Below are 19,925 nucleotides of genomic sequence, written 5' to 3' on the forward strand. Positions count from 1 at the left end.
CACTGGGGAAGGTTCTGGTTTTACTAGCCCTGCTCGTCCGGTGTTCAAGGACTTGGGCACTTTTCAGGGCCCAGAATCTTGGTTTTCACCCTGACATTTACAGAGCTGCTCAGCCTGCCCACTGAAAAGCGTCCAGGGCTTGGCGGGCAGTAATGAGGCTGGCCAGTCTCCAGTAGTTGGCAAACACTGTGGCACATTAAATGTCACTGCAGGCTTTGTTTGGTTTTAAAACTGGAAAATTGCTCGAGTTATGAAAGCTTACAAACCTTACCTAGAGAGGAAAAAGACATCCCCCCTTTCTTCTTCTCTGCTTTTCCTTCACAGACTACTTTACGAGGAAATGACCGGCACACTGTCCAACTCATCTCCCTGCCCTCCTCACGCTAATGGGCGCCCAACGGCCACGGAGCCCATGACCAAGAGCGTGTTTCCAGAACTCCTCCTGCTGGCGGGAAAGAATGTGCCACCATTACTAATTCAAAACAGATCTGACCTGGCTGCAGATCCCCGTGCACATTTTCCCAGGATCCTCTACTTTCCCTTTTTCTTTTCTCCTTAAAAGGGACGTTCATGCTTATTTGTATACAAACATCCAATACCAACAGAATCCTAGTCCAGGTCTTAAAACTAGCAAGGCCTTCAAGGGCGTTGGGTCTAGACTCTGCTTTTAAGCTGATAAATTACTGTTCCCGCCGTACACATGACGCAGCTCAATCTGGAGATTCGGTAACTTGTCCAAAGCCCTACAGAGAGGAAATGCAGAGCTGTGGCCCAGGGTTCCTGCCTCCTTGCCCTTCTTCCCTTGATCATAGGGCCTCCCTCTATCTGAGATCAGACTCCAGAACTAGAGGAGAGCTCTTCATTCGCTCCTTCCTTTCCAGCTCCAGCCTGGGATCACGTCTTCTCGTAGACAATTTCATTAATATGGTTAATCCGAATGTATCATCACTTTTTTTGCTCGGCCAACTCCCTTCTGCTAGCACGTTTCAGCCCTGGAGTTAGGACGCCCTGCTCTCTGTGCAAGTGTGAGCCTGTGAGCACCTGTGTGGGGCAATCAGGCGGACCGGCCCTCTTCCTCCATTCGCTAACATCTAGGTCAGAGCAGGCAGGGTCTTGAATGTTTCATGAACTGACTTTCATCCAACAGGCCTGGAAGCAAATGACTTGAATCCTAAGAGTGACTGAGACTTGACTGTCCCCACTTAGGCTTTTTGTTTTATTTTAATCCTGGGAGGGGAAAAAAGCAGGTCATACCAAAAATTTTCTGGAACCAGGGTGACCTCAATAGGTCTGTCTTCGTCCTTTCCCACTCTGGACTTTCTGCTCCTCCCCACTGTGACATCCGCTTGTTGCTAACTAGGAAGCTGTGTGGGGTGGACTGAAGGGCCCGGACCTGGCCACACAAGCTCTCCTGTGGCCCGGGTGGGAGACTTGACCCTTCTGATCCCAAGTTTCTTCATCTGTGAAACACACCATAGGGCTCTTTATGGATTAACTATAAACAGATGTAAAGAACATTGCGGTACCCACCAAATATCAGCTCTTTTTCTTCATTCCTGATAATATGAGTGCATTTTTCCACTTAAAGGCATTGGCATTGTAATGGAAGGGGGGCAGCCTCTATAATAACAATTTTTAAAAAGATGCAAGTCTAATGGTGGATCTCAGGACCCAGAAACAAGCACAAGAAGACATTAGGCAATGTGGTGGCAGCAGGCAGGGGACGCTCAATGACAACATGAGGGCAGTAGGTTCAAGAGGCAGAGGACTCAGTGACGAAAGTCACAGGGGAGGCAGGTGGGAGTTAAGAGCTCCCTCTTTCTTCTTGTGTGCAAAGGCCCCTGGGCATCACACAGCAACTCTGTGCTTAACTTTAGCATGCATTTATTGAGCTCCTACTGTGTGCTCTGTCCCCAAACCATTGTCAATGTCTTAATTTCCCCTTTGTCCTCCTTCCCAACCAAATCCTACCCCACAACTTTGTCTCTTTCATCCTACTCGCTCTCAATCCTTCCACCCGCACGCCATCACCAAATCTCGGCTGTCCGCATGGCTGCCTTGTCTGAATGGACGTCCTGAGAAAGGCTGCCCTCGGGGCCAGCACAGGGCACAGAGAACAACCAAGCTAGCACGAGGGACCATGCCGCCGCCCGAGAGAGACTGGCAGGAACAGATAGGAGGTCACTTCATTTGCCCTTCACCTTCCGCTGAAGGTGTTTCCAAGGTCTTTGTCTGGCAAGGAAAACATCGGTCAGGAAGGTACAGCACCCTCCTCGCAGCCCTCCTGGATTGAACAGATTATGTCCAGGGAGCCACTTCTCATTTCCAACCGAAACCTCCAGAGCAGGCAAGTTTTACGGAGAGAGCAGGTTCCTTCTGGACCCCACATGTCCCTCCTCCCTTCAGCCACCTGCATGTTTCTCTCTTTGCAAGGATGCGTGTAGGGGAAAGGAACTTGTTTTAACATGGGGTAAACTCAAGTCCATAAAATGTGGCTTCTGGCTCTAAGAATCTATGCCAATAAATGTCAGAAAAATGTCACTGGCATGTGGGGCTGTTTAAAAAATAAGTGTGGGCATTTTGGGCCTCGGACCTCTGCGCCAGCACTGGTCATTCTGCACCCCTGACGTTGAAGTCATTGGAATCCCCCAGACCCTGTCATTTAGCTCCAAGACTGCACAGGGGGCATCAGAGCACATCCACAGAACATCAGAGCCCAAACTAGCCCTTAGCAAGGATCAATTCCAATCTCCCTATTGGGGACCATCTGGCTAGCCCAGCCCACCTTTGTGAATGGGAAGTGAGTGTCATACACTGGGAAAGGTAGCAGGGCCGTGTGTACACAGTCAAGTTCAATCTTCTTTGCATGGCAGCCGAGGCTGTCGATCTTGCCTCACTTTCCGCCACTCCCTGCCTCCCACTTTGTACTCCAACAATACTCCACTCAGAGGCCCCTGCACCGTTGCCTCGGCACCTGTGTGCAGGCTGGCCTTGACTGGAGTATCCCCTTTCCCCCTCCGCCTCCGCACACCTGGGTAACTTCTACCCTCCAGTTACGATTCCGCTCAGCTCTCACTGCCTTTAGACGCTTGAATATGGCCATGATTATGAATGTGGTGGCCTCCAAAACCAAGCAGACCTAAGGTCAAACCTCATCTCATTCTCAAGCCACTTCACCTCCCTACACCTCAATTTCCTCATCTATAAAATGGGAGAAATAAGACCAGACTTGAAGGTTGTGATAAGAGGAAGATGTCATATGCTCAGCATAGTCGCTAGCACACAGTGATCCCTCAGATTCACTAACCATTTTCCCTGTTTCCTGATTTCTCCACTCTGCCCTTCCAACCAAGACTGGGATGGGTGCCTCTCTCTATCACTATCCTTTTACGTTTGTGCTGTTTTAAAACCTACTTTATTGAAGTTTAATTTACAAAAAAATAAAATGTACCCATTTTAGGTGCAAGATTTGATGAGTTTTGACAAATGTAGACACCTGTGTATACCTGTGCACATGGAACATTCTATCACTCCTAAAGGTTTCCTTATGCCCCTTCCCAGTTAATCCTCACACCCCTACCCCTGGGCTCGGGCAACCACTGACCTCTTTCTATGGCTAGAGGCTATACTGTCTTTCCTAGAGCTTCCTACAGCTGGAATCATGCAGTGTATACTCTTTTGGGATTTGTCTACTGAACATAATGTTTTGAGATCCTTTCATGCATCAGTGGTTGGTTCCTTACATCTGTGCTTTCAACCTTGTATTATAATTTATCTGATTCCTCCCCTAGACTGGAAGGCCCTCAAAGATTCTATCTTTTTCTTCTTTGGCTCCCGAGTAGGCATTCAACAAATGTTAGAGGGAAGAAGGGAGGGAGGAAGTGAGGGAGTTGCCATGGGGATTGGCTAAGATCTTGGCTGCAGCCTTGCTTGTTGTCCACCCCTGGGAGGTAGTACTCACGTCCCCAGCAGAACCCCATCTGCAAACACTTACAGCAGCCAGTCCACAGCCACCAGCAGGCTGATGTCCTCTGTTGGCAGGCCCACAGCCGTCAGAATGAGGAGCATGGTGACCAGCCCAGCACTGGGGATACTGGCGGCGCCGACGCTCGCCAGCGTGGCAGTGAGGCTGTGAGAACAGAGAAGGCCAGGTCATGGGAAGAGAAAGAGGCCTCAGCAAAGCCACCCCTGGCAATTTTAAGCTCCAATTTTCCCAGCAGTCGTAAAATCCCTTTTCCTTCCCAAGGAGTAGAGAAATCTAGAGTACCAAGACCCTGGAATGAGGGTCTATTTGGATTCTGCTCAATAAACTCATGGATTGGAGCCTTATCCCCATATCATGACATCCAATTAGCCTAACAGATCACAGGGCTCAAAGAAAGTAAGCGTGGCTGTAAAAGTAGGCAAGGAAATATTAAAGAAGAAAAACAAATCACCCTTAATCCTCCCACGGGAACACCACTGCATTCATTTCTGCTTACACCCCTGCGTCTCTGTGAGCACCAGAGACTTCTGGACTACGTGGCAAGAGTCTGAGGAGGCCACTGCCAATGTTAACATGAGAACTCAGAATAGCAAACATCCAGACCCAACGGAGTGGACATCGGGGGAACAAATCAACAGATTCCAAATGACATTAAGCTCCAGATGCCTGGACGTTTCCCCATGGACTGGAAAATACATTATTCAGAAAGAGGGCGCCAAGAAATGATAATGAAATCACTAACAGCAGGTTTTCTTTTTGAAGCATCTCATCCTTTGCTTTCCAGGTCATGCTAAGGGCATGCCCAGCACTATTTCGAAGTTGTCTCTGGAAGAGAGTGTACATAGGGTTCAGGTGCCCTGTCCAGGCACTGTGGTGCAGCAGAGGATAATGACTTTTTTTCCCTCTTTTCTGGATGCCATTTATAAAAGCTGTCATTTCTAAATGGAAGGACGTTTCCGAAAATATAGATTCCCAACTTGCTTTTGTGGGTGCTGAAAAGAAAAGGGGGGCTGCTTTCTTTGCAGTTATACAATTCTAGAGTTTCTAGAACATGTCCTCTGGCTCCAACCTGAGAATCAGTTTCCTGAACTGAGTTTAACCAAGTCCAGACCGTCAGTGTGCCCAAGCACAGCATTCCGGGTCTTACAGTCAGGAGAGACCAGAATTTATCTCACCTGTGAAGAAACGAAAGCTGTGCTATTTATCCATATTGCCATCCTTCCCAGACTTAGGCCTGTCCCAGTAAAGACACCTGCCCTGGGTCGGATCTACAGAACCCATCTATGCTCTTCCCCTGCCCCACCAGTAAGGAGCTGGTGTCCCAGTTAGAGAACGCCATTTTCCTCAGATCCCTCTGGGTCACAGGAGGGGAGGAGTGTGTGGTGGTTACCACTGAAGGTTCTGGAGTTGAACAACTTGGTTCAAGTCCCAGCTCTGCCACTTATTAACTACATAACTTTGGGCAACTTACTTAACTTCTTTTTGCTTTCATTTCCTTATCTGTAAAAAAGGAGATAATAATGTTGTCTCACTCACGGGGTCCTCAGGACTTAATAAATAAAAAGCACTTAGAAGAGACTGGGTACACTGCACCCTCCAAACAATGTAGATTCTTCTCATTGGGAAATCTCTGCAGAGTGAGGCTGCCTTGTAATGAAAACTTCCCTGAAGCCCCGGGAGCTGGAAGGCGGGACTTCTCAGCCACTTCCCCGATGTGGATGGAACACCAGGGAAGGGGAACTTCCCAAGTTCCAACGACCTCGGCCTCGGCCTTTTTATTTACAAGGCCAGTTGTTTCTGTTCTGAGTCACTCTTACACATCCCTTTGCACTGTGGGCACATTGTCTGGTCACCTCTTGGTTGTGGGGAATAAAATCCTGTGAAGGGAATGCTTCCTGGCAGTTGGTTCCCCCTCTGTTCCTCCACCCCAACCATACCCTCACCCTACTGAGGGCGGAATGTCTGGAGTCCTAAGCCCTGCAGTAGCGTCCTGGGCAGTGACCACCCTTCTGTCCCTTTGTCCGTTCCTGCTTTTCCTGTCCTTCCACTCCCCAGGCTCACTTCTCTAGGGCTGGTTCTTGGATGCTGTGCAAGGCAGTACACCCACATTGCCATTGGAGAACCTCACGGTAACCCTGCAAGGTACATATGGCACCTACAGCAGGTTCACCTGCTTCCCACATGAGGAAACTGTGGGTCGGATGGGTACAGAAACTTAGGGCCACGCAGCTTGAACACGATCTGCTGGGATCTGAACACTCGTCTGCTGGATTCCAGTGCCACGAGGGCTCTTCATGTCCCTTGATCCCTCCCCACAATGAAAACTCTGTGAATTAGTGAATCCCAATCACTTGGTCACTGGTGCATTCTCCCATCTCTAAGTTCTCATCTAATGGTGTGAACTTAGCGGGAAGCATTGTTACCATCAAGGCCAAGAATTCAGGGATCGGAATCATCTCTGCTTGGCTTCAAAAGAAGCGGCTTCATGAAGGAGCTCTGTTCATCTCTGAGTCCTAAAGCAAGGGAGGTTGGCAGTCTCACACGTAGTCTGTTAGGACACGATTGGGAAGCTTGAGACTCTGACCTGAAGCATGTCTTCTACTGAGGAACATCACGGCACTCACTATGTCACTGTCACGTTTTTCTCTCATATTCTAGGAGTACTGTATTTTATTGAACATCAATACAGTAATAATACTAGTGCAAACATTTATGGACAGGTGACTGTGTACCAGGTACGATACGCTCAACCTTCCTAGAATGTGTGGTTATTGTCCCCATTATACAGATGAGAAAACTGACGCTCCCATACAGTACTGCTATGGACTGAGCTGTGTCCCCCCAAAATTGATTTGTTCAAGCCCTAATCTCCAATGCACTGGTATGTGGAGATAGGGCCTTTGAGAGGCACTCAAGTCATGAGGGTAGAGCCCCCACGATGGCACTAGCACCCGCATAAAAGGAGACATAGAAGCTTGCTCTCTCTCCGTGCATCAAGGAAAGGCTGGTGGCAAATAGTGAGAAAGCGTCATACGCGAGCCAGGAAGAGGACGCACCAGGAGCCGAATCTGCCGGCAGCTGGATCTTGGACTTTCAGACCCCAGACGGTGAGAAATAAACATCTGCTATTTAAGCCACCCGGTCCGTGGGATTTTGTTACAGCAGCTCAAGAGGAACAAGACAAGTTCGCACCTCACAGGTGGGTGTGAGGGTTAGAGAAGTGCGTATATGACGCAGGTGAAATCTCTAAGTTTAGGGAGAAGCAATGTGTTTTTAAAGACCCTTGGGAGAGTGTCCTTTCTGAATTTTTAAAATGATGAATACATATGGTAAAAATAATTTCAGTGAAAACAAAAATATTTACTATTTGTTTGTAATAAAATGTTTTATTTTGTATTAAGGAATCTGTTCCTTCCGGTAGTTCATCATTTCTGACATTATCTCCTGGAAGGCTGAAGGGAGTACCTCTTAATGAAAGAAAAACTGGATCCAGGGTGAGTCGACGCTGGCCCCAGTTACAGCCCTGCTGGCCCGTTACTAACCGCGGAGCCTGGGACAGACCGCCATGTCCCTTGAAGCCTGAGCTTCTTCATCTATTAAGTAGGCATAGAAATAAGGGCCTCGCAACATCACAAGCTTGTTAAAAAACCAAATAATAGCAAATTTCCAAAGCAATTTCACATGTGCAATACAAACAGAAGGCATTAGTATGAGTCTGCTTCTTTCCTGTCACAATTTTTTCCCTTTGAGACTGCCAACAATTCCCCTTCTCTGTTATTTCCTTCATCACTTCTCTGCCAGAGGGACTGAAGTTCAAGTGGCCCCCGGGAAACGGAGTTAGTGGAAGGGGACGGGGCAAAGTTTCCTTCAGCGCTTCACCCCCACCCCCCCACTTCACTCACCTCACGGTCACAATCTGGCCTCCATCCAGAACAACCCCGTTCATTTGGGCAATAAAGATGGCGGCCACCGCTTCATACAGGGCTGTGCCGTCCATGTTAATGGTTGCTCCGACTGGAAGGACAAATCTGGTCACGCGCTTATCAATCCCTAGATTTTCTTCCAGGCAACGGAACGTGACAGGCAAAGTTCCGGCACTAAGGGACAAAGACAGAAAGGAAGAGAGACAAGAGTTACGTCCACTTTAGAGGAGCAGGACAAAGCACAGACTGGAATGCCACCAGAAAGTTTTTGTTCTTTTGTTCCAGTCAAGTAATGTGAATGCAAAAAAGCAGTGTCTCAAGCCAAATTAAAAACCAGCAATTTGGAGGCTCAAATTCAATCTTATTACGATGCTAATAGGTAGCAAAATATGTTTGTTGGTCCTGGTTTTTGAGATCTACTCAAAGCTTCAAGTTCTCTTTTTCCTTTGGTCACTGTTTCTATCTTGGAGTAAATATTAAAGCCCATTTGATTGCCCACATTAATTGGGCTGCAAAAAAAAAAAGAAAAGAAAAAAGTCAGAAAAGAATCAGCTGTCAACAGTGAAGTGGAATGAGGAATTTTTGAATGACCCATAATTTCATGCCAGAAATGCTGTTTCCAACTAGATGACTACATGGATTGCGTCCAGCCCCTGGGAATTGCCCTGAGCTGGGCCTGCTAATTTTGAGAATGCTGGACAAACATGTACGGCACATTTAGCCTGAACCCGAGCTTCTAGAAATTTTCACTGAGGACCTTCACAGACAGTCCAACTCCCTGATAAATGGTCATTGGCCGACTCTACCGTCTTTCCAATGACACGGGGCAGAAAAGCTAATCAAAGACCCAATATGGAGTGACTTCACCCCAACTCCTCCCGGGCGTGGGATGGGAATTCATGACCACATGACGCAGCCTCAAATGCCAGAACTCCTGACATGTTCACCGGTCTTCTAAAATAGGAGACTTGTAAGCATAAGGGATGCTGAAGGCCAGAATATAATTTCCATGTGGACAGAGGTGCGGGGGAGGGCTGGTGGATTTGCTTCAAAGTTTAAGTACTGTGGAAAACAACGCAGAACACTCACTGCCATGGGAGTGCTTTGCGGTCCCTTCTCTTTCGATTTTTTTTCTATTCAAACCCTAGCAAAGTGAATTGGAAAACCTCCAATGCAGACGGCACTTTTTCCTCTCTTGCACTTCCAGCCTTAGTCAGAACTTTCTCCTCCTGTAGTCAGAACCGGGGCTCCCACCAGGCTGGACAAAGACACCTGCAGAAGTCTCGGTTTCTCAGAGAGTCGGAGAGGACCATCGGCTTCGGGGAGCTAAATGAAATGCAGATTCCAGGCCCTACACAGAACCAAGGAACCAGAAGCCCTACCGTGAGGGTCGCCTAAATCTGCATCTTATCAAGTCACTGACCCATGAGCTCCTAATCGCAACCTTAGGGAAGCCAGAGTCATCTTACCGGAACATTCTTTGTGATTTCAGGTCAGGGGTCTGTCTCATGCCTCCTCCTTGGTCTTAGGGAGGGAGAAGAAACGAATATTTGGAGACTTCTCCTTACTAAAACCTTATAAACCCAGGGAGAAAAGTTGGGGTCTGGCCTCGTTCACATGTGGGGATGCCATCTGACCTGGCTTGCTGCCCCAGCTGTTTTAATGAGATGTTAGCGTCCTTTTATTCCTCTCACCCCCAGAGCTCCCCCACCCTGCCCTTTCCTAGGACCCCTTAAAGGGTTTCCAGGACACTAGGAGTCGTCTGAGATGTCTGCTCAGCCACGAATGGTGGCCAGGATTCTCAATGATGATATGATATGAATCTAAGGTCACTTCTGGGAGGACCGGAATACATTAATTATTATTATTGCATTCATTTCCCCAAAATGTTATCATAGGGTCTTCAGACAATTAAATAGATTGGGGAAAATAATTGGTAAGGCATGAAAATATTCTCAGTTTCTCTACTGGACAGGCTTTGTGAATTAAAATTCCATTATCAACCCAGCCAATCCAAACTGGGACTTGAGAATTTCAACTCTTTCCTGCGTTGCCTGGCCGACATTCTGTCATTGTATTTTTTGGCTCCTGACTCAATGGCCATATGACAGTCTTCAAATGTTGCTAATAATAAGTATCAGATAATTGAGATTCTTCTTTTTTTTCCAGGTTAGTTTTAACAGCAGGCACTGAAGTCAGAGAGATGCAGCGAGGTGTGTCCCGGGCCATTCCTCCTCCATCCATGCTCCTTGACACCGGCTTCTGTGCCCACTGAGACAGGGGGTCAGCCCCTCCACATCCCTATCAGCCCAACGTCCGAGGAGGCAGAAAGGCTGTTTAGCTGCCTGTCCTGGGGCTTTGTGTTTTTTCCCTCTGATCATGATGGCAAAGTTAATTCTTAGTATGTGACTCCTGCCATATTGACTTTTTTCCCTTAAGTCTTTTTCTTTGAAATAAAGGAATTCCACATCCAGGCAAAAGTCACATTTTAACTGAAGATTAAAACTACTTTTTCTTTTTTCCAATGAAATACAAGGTAAGGAGGAAAATGGGTCCTCTGCGGCCTTGGCCAGACAACCCAAGCATTTGTCTGATTTAAATACAAATTTGGGCCATCCATATGCCTTTAAGATTTACTTTGTTTTATAAATATACTGGAATAATTGTCTAGTCAGTCAAAGAAAAGATAATCATAATATTTTTGAAATAGTTTAAAGATCAAAAGATGCTCTTGAGTAAAATCAAAATTCTAAATACTAATGCAAAATACTGACAGTTTCAACAATGTACAAATTAAAAACTTCTAGTGGCAAAAAGCACTGTAAATTTTTAAGACAAATGTCAAGTGGAGAGGGACATTATTTGCAACACATGATACATGAGTTAATATTTTTAGACATGAAGAGGGTTGAAAACCAATCAGGAAAGGATGAATACCCCAACAGGAAATTAAGATCACAAACAATTCACAGGGCGGGGGGCGAAGGACAGTCAATAAGAGCACAGAAAGACATTTCCCTCACGAGGAATCACAGAAATGCATATTCAATGAGATCATCTTTCACCAATGAGATTGGCAAGTGTGACGGTGACTGATCCTCTCGAGCGCCGGGAGTGGGTGAGGAAGGGCGCGTCTCACACCCACTTAGTGGAACATAAGCGAGTGTACTTTTCTGAATAGCAATCTGGTGATGTTTGAAATCGTCGATGTGCTTTCCGCTGGACTCAGAAATTCCACTTCTAGAAGTTTTTCCTGAGGACATCATCAGACAACCTCGGAGAGACGCATTTACAAGGATGCCTGTCACAGCCCTGTTTAATAGACACGCCTTAAGCGTACGTCACAGGGTGGGGTGGGGTTGTATTGTAGCACAGGCAGTGTATTATCATGCAGTTTAAAAAATAGTAGAAAGAGGTATATTGATAGATAATATAACTTTCATGATCTGTTGACCAGTGAAAAACAGCAGTTTACAGTATCTAACATAGTAAGAACTGGAAAGACATAACACTGTAAAGGTTAACTAAGGGTTACTACCAATTATCATTTGGTCACACAATAACTGTGATTAACGTTCATTTTCTTCTTCAAAATTTTATTCACTCTGAATTTTTTCACAATGAGCAAATATGAGCATAGGTTCATAACCAGAAAACAAAAATAAAACTAAAGATGATAGCTTTTATTTTGGAAAAAAAAAAAAAGGATCTAATTTTTCTCCAAAGAGAGAGGATCTTTATGGATAAAGATACTTAGGACCAGGCCAGCCCAGTGGGCGTAGTGGTTAAAGCTCTGTGTGCTCTGCTTCAGCAGCCCCAGTCCGGGGGTTCGATCCCAGGCACAGACCTACTCTGCACACCAGCCATGCTGTGGAGGCATCCCACATACAAAAAAATAGGGGAGGATTGGCACAGATGTTAGCTTAGCTCAGGGCTGATCTTCCTCAAGCAAAAGAAAAGAGGAGGATTGGCAATGGATGTTAGGTCAGGGAGAATCTTCCTCAGGAAAAAAAAAAAAAAAGATACTTAGGACCAAGAAGGAAATAGGAAATTTGGGAGTAGAGTGTTCCCCTTCATCTTGGGAAACTGAATGCAGAACCTAGATCCCCAGGATCGTATATATTGCAGCCTCTCCTGAAACCTCACATTCTACAAGCACCAAATTCTCATTGATTTGCAAGAAAATATAATTTGGCTTCCCAGGTCATCACCACTATCGGCCTGTTAGGTCATTTAAGGAAAATCTGGCTGCTGCTCAGGAGCCTTGGGACTGCAGTCACCCCGTGTCACGAACAGCCACCTCACTAGCAGTGCACTGTCCCAGGCTCTGCCCCAAGGAGCTGTGACTCCGGAGAGAAGGCTGAGCTACGGGCTGCTGAGTTAGCCTGCTGCCCTGCCACCTGCCTTGCGACCCCAGTCTTGGTGCTGTAATCCAAGGATACACGTGCAGAAATATAGACAACTATTGCAGGCTGGAAGACTAAAACTCCTTTAGTCTTTGAAATTCTAACTTGCCGGGTGTTTCTCATGTATTTTTGTTTGTTTTTTTGCTAAATTCAGTCCCAGAAGACATCAAAAACCAAATATTTCTCTCTGCATATCCCTGGAGTCCTCGTTGGCTTCCGGGCTACTGGAACTAGGTAACAAAAAAGGAACGGATTCACAGTGGGTGTCAAGTCAAATCAATGCCAGCCTGATTTTCTCAAAATCAACGGAGCAGAATGGTCCGTTAGAGGTTCACGCAGAGGTCAAAGACTGGACTGACTTCCGGTTTGTTTGAAAACTCCTGCCTAACATTCCATTTACCCTGCAAAAGCTCGTTCTCCTGCTTTCGAAAACCTAGTCCATAGAGTGATATTTTTTTTATAGCATTTTTCAGATCACTGGGGAAAGAACTTCTTAAATAGAATAGCATCCTGTTATACCCTTTCAGAAAACATTTAAAAGTAAACTAATACTACATATGGCAAATTAGGTATGCAGATTAATAGCACGCATTCATCTGGGAAATTTAATATGAGATCATGTTTCCAATGCAGTTGCATACCAGCAAAGAAGTTCATCAGAAAGCTCAGAAGTTCCTAGAATGAGCCAAAAATACAAAGCATTCGCCTTTTTCAGAAATATTTTAATAACATGTGAAAAGTGTTCTCATTGAACTCTGTGGCAGGAGGGTTTTGAAAAAAAGGAATTGGCAAAGAGGGCAAAAAAGTGAGCAGAGAGAAAGAAAGGTGATTTCTGGTGTTCTCTACCTGGAAGCAGTACCCAGGGCAGTGATCCAAGCTTGGAAAATGCCAGCAAAAAAGGAGAAAGGGTTTTTCCTGGTCACTAGAAAGTAAATCAAGGGGAGAAAGATGCCCCCATGGATGATGAGGCCCACAATCACCGTGACCATGTACATCCCCAGTTGCCTAGCAACCACTTCTAAGTCCTTGATTGCAATGATCTTTCCACAAATTAGGCAGGCGATACCCAGGGGAGAGTACCTGAAAAACACAAAAGAAAAAAAATAAAGAGATCATTATGGGATTCAGAACTTAAATCTGGGCCCTCCCATGGACTGCACCCTTAGGAAAACCCTTCCCATTTCTGTACAGAGAGCTTTGCTGAATGAGGTCATGAGATTCAACAGATGCTATATTTTCCTTCAGACCAACAGCCATATCTGAAATCTGTTCTTCGGATCTGGTGGCCCCCGCTCTAATGAAAAACCCAAAGCCAAGCTTGGTTGCTCAGTTATTTTTAAGAATAGCCGAGACAAGTTTTACCATCTCTTAGGTAAGCACCGCGCTAAAGTTGAGAGACGCACAGGTTGTGTCTTTGAGACTCTCCTTTGATTTCTCTGTTCCTCAGCTTCTCCCTTGGAAATTTGGAATAAATTTGGAGCTTCTCAGAAAGCCCATTAGAGTTTTGCCAAGCCATCAACTGGTGTTTGTAAATTTGCTTTGTTTTTGCCTCAGAAGATAGGAAATATATTAAAATAACAGACAGACAGAGAGAGATCTGCCAAAACGAGAAAACCACCTGAGCCAAAGAGTACATTGAGAGAAATGCGGTTTGATTACCTCTAAGTCTGAAAGGCCTCCTCTCCACATTTACTCTAACAATCGTGCTGACTACCGTTCATCGTGTCTCAAGCAACATGGCGAGAGCACCACACACTTCGCCTCATTTCATTCTCCCCACAACCCTAAGATCTAGGTATCATTATTCCTACTCAGCAAATGAGGAAATTGAGGTTCAAAAAACTTAAGTAACCGGCCCGGGACCATGAAACCAGGAAGAAGGACGAGAGCAATCTCAGATCTGTGAAACTCCGCGACTGGGGTTTTTTCCCTACCAAGCCAAACCACTTCTCTTTAATGAGCAATCATAGCTCTTTGTAGCTCAGCAGACAATTCTCCATGTACAGTTTGTCCTGTGTAAGCTTATTCTATATTTCTACATTAGTATTACTTTACGGAGAGCTTGGGAACAGTTGCCTGTTGTCTGCACTCTTGAGCAAGCCAACCCTGTTCTCTCTCATCTTGAGTGTACTTTCTGCCTGTTTGGCAACATCCCTTTTTTCTTGCCCAATCTGGTGTCGTTAGAGCATGAACTTGTTCAGTCTGCGATACTTTCTGACTAAAATGAAAATATTTGTGGGAAGGTGGATACCTTATTAAGAATTATGAACCTATTTCAGAGAACCACTGTGGGGAAAACGAAGTCTCGGGATGGGGCTCCCAGCCAGGGTTAAGGGAGTTGAGAAAGGGAGAGGGACACCGAAGCCAGATTTGGTTGTTTCTGCAACTGTGCCTGAAGCAAGCCCTTTCCTGCGTTGAAGAAAAGCTGTGAGGAGCAGATGAGAGTCATAGACACAGTTACGCAAGACATGGAGCTCATCCAGCCACTCACCAGCTACAGGACCTTAGTTAGTGACATCTTCCCACTTACAGATGAGCTTGTCAAGGCTCAGAGAGGCTCACTCCAAGCTCATGGGGCTGCTGCAAGGATTACGTTTTTGAACGTGCGTATGTCTGCACTGTCCATAACGCCTCCCCCATCCTTGTCAGCAGCGCTGCTTCCTGACTCCTGGCAAAGGAGTCCCTTGTATGTTCTGTCTTCCCGCATATACCCCATGTCCCCTCATCATCATGCTTAATGAGTCAAGTCTGAGTTAATGAGGTTTTCTAAAACACCTCACGGGCTGCCGTCACCCAACTGTGGATGTTTTTACGAGCAATATATTATCTCAAGAGGAAGCTTCTCCTGAAAGAGCTGGTATGTAACTGACACTCATTAGTTAGAATGTTAGCATAACTGCTTTCTTCCCTGAGAAGCATCTAGCCTGCACCTCCCAGCTACCCTTTCCCTGGGGTAAAGGCTGGCCAAAGTTTGAGGGCTGCGTCCACAGGCGTTAGGGAGCCAAGTCATTAAATCCTTGGCCTTCCCACCACTTTACATTTTCCCCTGGTGCGCCCATGGTCACAACACCTCAGAGAGCGGCAGGGTAGTCTCAGGGGCTGCCTCTCTGTCCACCGGAATTGTAAACAACCGAGCAGAACGCATCTTCCAATAAAGCCAATAGGCACTTATCTTCATAATCCAAGAGACTGCTTTTTTCCCAAGCACCAATCGCTCTTTAAAGATGTCCAGAAAAAAATGCAAATACGAGCTGTTTTGGGTGCCATTCCATTTTCCTGCTCTTCTGAGACAAGCAGTTTGTAGAACTGAGATAAAATGTTTTTAGGGCTTCTGCCTAGGAAGCCTGGCTATGGAGTCCCCCTGGAGAACATGTTTGATCCTAAGCCAAATGAGTTAGAGAGGTAACAGGTGACCTCTGGAGCACTCAGCTCGCTGGGAGAAACATGAGTTCTCACTCTAAATGGAGTGTTATTCAAAGGCCATAAGGCAGCGTATTAGGGTAAATCAACAGGGCAGGCAGGGGCCCTGCTTAACCCAAACACCTCGGTCTCCCAGATTAGGATGAGCATTAATAAGGAAAAGGAAAGAGCCTTTCTTCTGTGATGCCTTTTACATTACTTTCCTGCACCTGTTTTTAAAACAAGTCACTTAAGCCTCCACTCAGAATCTGGACCTTCTGAGTTCCTGGGTTTCCATGATAATGAATTATCTCATTGAAAATGGCAAATGCCCAGGGTCCAAGGTCACCATTCAAAGCTTCTGAGGTGAAACAAACAAACAAAGCCATGAACCAAAGAGCATAAAGAGGCTGAGGGCTCCAGTGAGCGTTCTGAAGCCAAGCGATGCTCAGTAATTGTTGGCCCAGTTTCCAAATCAGAAGGACACGACTATAAAGCTATGGGGAGGGAATGGCTTCCATGCTGCCCTGAGACTGGTTGTGTCCTCAGCTCTAGGCACTGCTTTCAAAGCCACTGATTCATCCAGGACTGGGCTGCTGTATCTTTTTCTTACTGTTGTACCATCCATTCTTGCCTCCACTCACAGTCCTTATCATCCTAAGGTTCCCACCAAGATGCCCCTCCCAGGTCTGCTCTCTACTCCAAAATCACAAATTTAAACACAGCACTTAGCATACGCAGAATTCAGTCAGTGTTTCTGTGCATTCATAGACACGCGCTTCAGACTCACTTGATCTGCCTGGTAACAACATGGACTCCCCGGGCCGCCACATGCCTATTGAGTTAGAATTTCCTGGAGCTAGCCTTGGGGCATTTATATTTTAAACAAGTTTCCCAGGTAATTCTGATGTGTTTGGAAATCAGTGTTTTGAGGAATAAAATATGATCTGCAACTGAAAAAATGTAGATATTACTAGGTTAGCCTTTGGAAACCATTTACTTTATCTCCAATTAAGGCCTTTGGTTTTAACCCACTAAAATAGTTAATTCAGGACTTTTAGGCACAGGACAGATTGTGGGACAAATGCTTGGAATGGAGGTAAGTGGAGGGACTTCCTCAGTCCTGCCCTAAAGCCACTTTGGTTCAGTTGCACACGTTTCCAACAGCAACGCCAGCCTACCAGTTTGTGATGGATCCCAAGAGAACTCAGAATTGGAAAAGTCTGTCAATAAAGACTTAAACACACACCCCAAGAGTTACCTAAAGGTGCTGTCTGTACTTTGGCTCTGGAAGCAACACAAATCTCCATTTGTTCCAGTCCAGCTAGGGAAAGGTGTTCTGGCTATCCAAGGAGTGACTTTTGCTGAGAGTTACCATATGTGGATCAGAACTTTTCATCAGGATGGAGTGAAAATCAGTTTGTAGAGTCTCCAGGCTTGGTAACCCTCCAGGGACTTCCTTTTGCAAATAAATAAAACTCCAACTCATCACAGAGGCCTGTGGGATCTGCCTCTTGCCCACCTCTCCAACTTCACGGCCTTCCATCCCTCCCTCACCGACCAACCGCACTCCAGACCCTCATTCTGACCCTCAAAAACCTGTCACTTGCTGCTTCCTCCCCTGGAAAATGCCCCTCTCAATTCTTCACGGAGCTGCCTCTCTCTCATTCTTCAGGTCTTCCTCAAAAGTCACTTTCCCAGACAGCCCTCCCCTCGTCCCTCCTGATAGAGTTCACTCCCTACTTCCATCCACCCATCACTCTCTATGCCCTTTCCTGTTATTTGACTTTGTAGCACTGCTTACTCTCTCAGTTCTTATTTGCTTCCTTTAATTTTTCCCTCTCTCCTATCACTAGAATGTAAACTCCATGAGGACAGGAATCTTACTCTGTCTTATTCACCATTGTATCACCAGTGCCTCAAATTGTTACTGACACAGAAGGCATACTCAAAAAATATTTATAGAGTGAAAGAATGGAATGATGGATGGATAGATGGATGGATGGATAGATGGAAGGAAGGAAGGAAAGAAGGAAGGAAGGATGGATGGGTGGATGGAAGGAAGGAAGGAAGGAAGGAAAGAAGGAAGGAAGGATGGATGGGTGGATGGAAGGAAGGAAGGTGGATGGATGGATGGATGGATGGATGGATGGATGGATGAATGGATGGATGGGTGGGTGGGTGGGTGGGTGGATGGGTGGATGGATGGTGGTGGTGGGTTAACTGAGAGGGAGAATTGGAAGAGTGGGCAGAGAGTTCACTTCTCGTTTTATGTTCCTATAGTGATTAGATTATAAAAAGTTTTACTTTCTGTTTAAGTTTTTAGATTATGAAAAGAAATGTTTTTAAGAACTTTGCAGAAAATGAGGATATGAAAATCACACTAAAATTAGGGTTTTTCTTTTTTTGATGAATCAGAGGCCTATGTAGGCTTCTTAAAGAATTAATGAACATGAAGAAACAAAGGGTTGAGTTGATGATAGTAATGATAGTCACAAAATAACAACAATAATACTAATTCCGGTGAAGTGCTTGGACAGGGCCTGACACATAGAGAATGCTCTGTGACTACTGGTCAGAATTTCACCTAATCCTCACAGCGACCCTATGGCATGGATTCTATGATGAACCCATTTTACAGATCAGGATGTTGGGGTTTAGAGTATGCCTTACTTACCTAAAGCTAGTAATAGGAGGATCCTGGATTCAGTCCAGGCTGAAGTTAGACAGAAGTTGTGTTAGACACAATTCCATACAACTCCTGTTACTTAGGCTGTGCCACACTGGGCAAGTTAACCTCTGTGCCTAGTTTCCTCATCTGGAAAACAGGGCTAACAAAAGTACCTATTTTGCTAGGTGCTATTGTGAGGAATAAATGAGTTACTGCAGGTAAAGTAATTGGAATAGTATTAAGCATATAGCAGGAACTTGGTAAATCTTACTTATGATTTAATAATAAGTATAATGAAAATAGTAATTATCTCTTGAATAATAAACAAGTAGAGCATGGTAACTGAAATAATACTGAGTATACAGCAAGAATTTAATAACTCTAAGTTACAATTTAACAATGATAATTATTAGAATAATAACAATCTCAATGCTATATTTCCATTATTCCTACTCTTACTACCACATGGAGAAGAATACAAAAGATTTTTTAAGCTTTGAGGAGTCCATTGAAGAATGGTTGGCAGTTTTATCCAGAACCTTCTCACACACATCGTTATCAAATGTTGATGCTGACAAGGCAGCTAAAGAATGACAGAAATGTGTGGACTTGGCCTCTCCTCTCGTGTAACACCCTTCTGACTGTCTGCCTGCATGAGGTAACTGAACAGCTGTCAGAAATCCTTCCGTAGGTCTCATTCCTGACTCACAGTTGCTCTCCACTCCCGGGATATGAGGCTAAATCTTTAGGAGTTTTCATTCATTGTATAGGAAACTTCTTGATCCACACTACCCTCCAACCCTGGGGAGAAGGGAGGCTACACTTTATCCCATGACTCATTTGATTTCCTAGAAGATTCCCTTCCCATCAAGGGCTCAGAGGAAATGACCTTGGTGCAGATGAAAGAAGAAACTTGCATATATTGCCACATCACTGGCATCATCATGCAGAAATGTGAACTGCACATTTAGAGCAAGGATGCTCACTCTGCTAGAAATTCTAGGACACAAGAGTAGATCCTAATGTTTCATGGCAGGAGGCCTATTCTGCTTTATGTATTATCATTTATTAAACTCTCAGCAGGCTCACAACAGATCTGAAAGACTTTAAACATATTTTTTACAGCATCACTATGTGTGTGACTTTAACTCTTCACACAAAAGAAATATTCAGAAATCTAGTATTGCCTGGGAAGTTGAAGAATCAGTCCAATAATCGAGAAGAACGCATTATTTTATTAGCATCTTTTCTAGGTTTTATAAGTACAATTAAGCAACGATCTGGACAAGCCAGGTCTATTAAATATAGTTCATGAACTCAGGAGGAACGTCTTCCTGATTCAGACCCTGGGGCCTTCAGCTAGCTCACTCATTCCTGAAGTTTTAGTAAGAACTTACTATAGGCACATCACTAGCTTAGGTTTTGTGGTGATGAAAAAAATAATAGATTTCTGGCTGGTAAGGTGAAAGCGGGGGTCAAAGAAAGGAAGTAGAGAGAAAGAAGGAAGGATTTCAGTGGAAGTCACCACACAGAAGTGGAAG

At 45.3% G+C, this 19,925-nt stretch overlaps 1 protein-coding gene across 19 annotated transcripts in view; it reads right to left on the minus strand.

Annotated features, from left to right (window-relative positions):
- Positions 1 to 19,925, minus strand: part of SLC1A2 (solute carrier family 1 member 2) — a 138,046-nt gene that overhangs the window by 19,100 nt on the left and 99,021 nt on the right. For all 19 annotated transcript variants that reach the window (XM_070229284.1, XM_070229283.1, XM_070229287.1 and 16 more), the window contains 3 exons: positions 13,161 to 13,394; positions 7,888 to 8,082; positions 3,995 to 4,129 (listed from right to left, as the gene is read on the minus strand). In XM_070229284.1, coding sequence (XP_070085385.1) covers positions 3,995 to 4,129; positions 7,888 to 8,082; positions 13,161 to 13,394 — 564 coding nt within the window. The remainder of the gene's footprint in view (positions 1 to 3,994; positions 4,130 to 7,887; positions 8,083 to 13,160; positions 13,395 to 19,925) is intronic.

This window comes from Equus caballus, chromosome 12 (assembly GCF_041296265.1).
Source record: "Equus caballus isolate H_3958 breed thoroughbred chromosome 12, TB-T2T, whole genome shotgun sequence".
Classification (NCBI taxonomy): domain Eukaryota; kingdom Metazoa; phylum Chordata; class Mammalia; order Perissodactyla; family Equidae; genus Equus; species Equus caballus.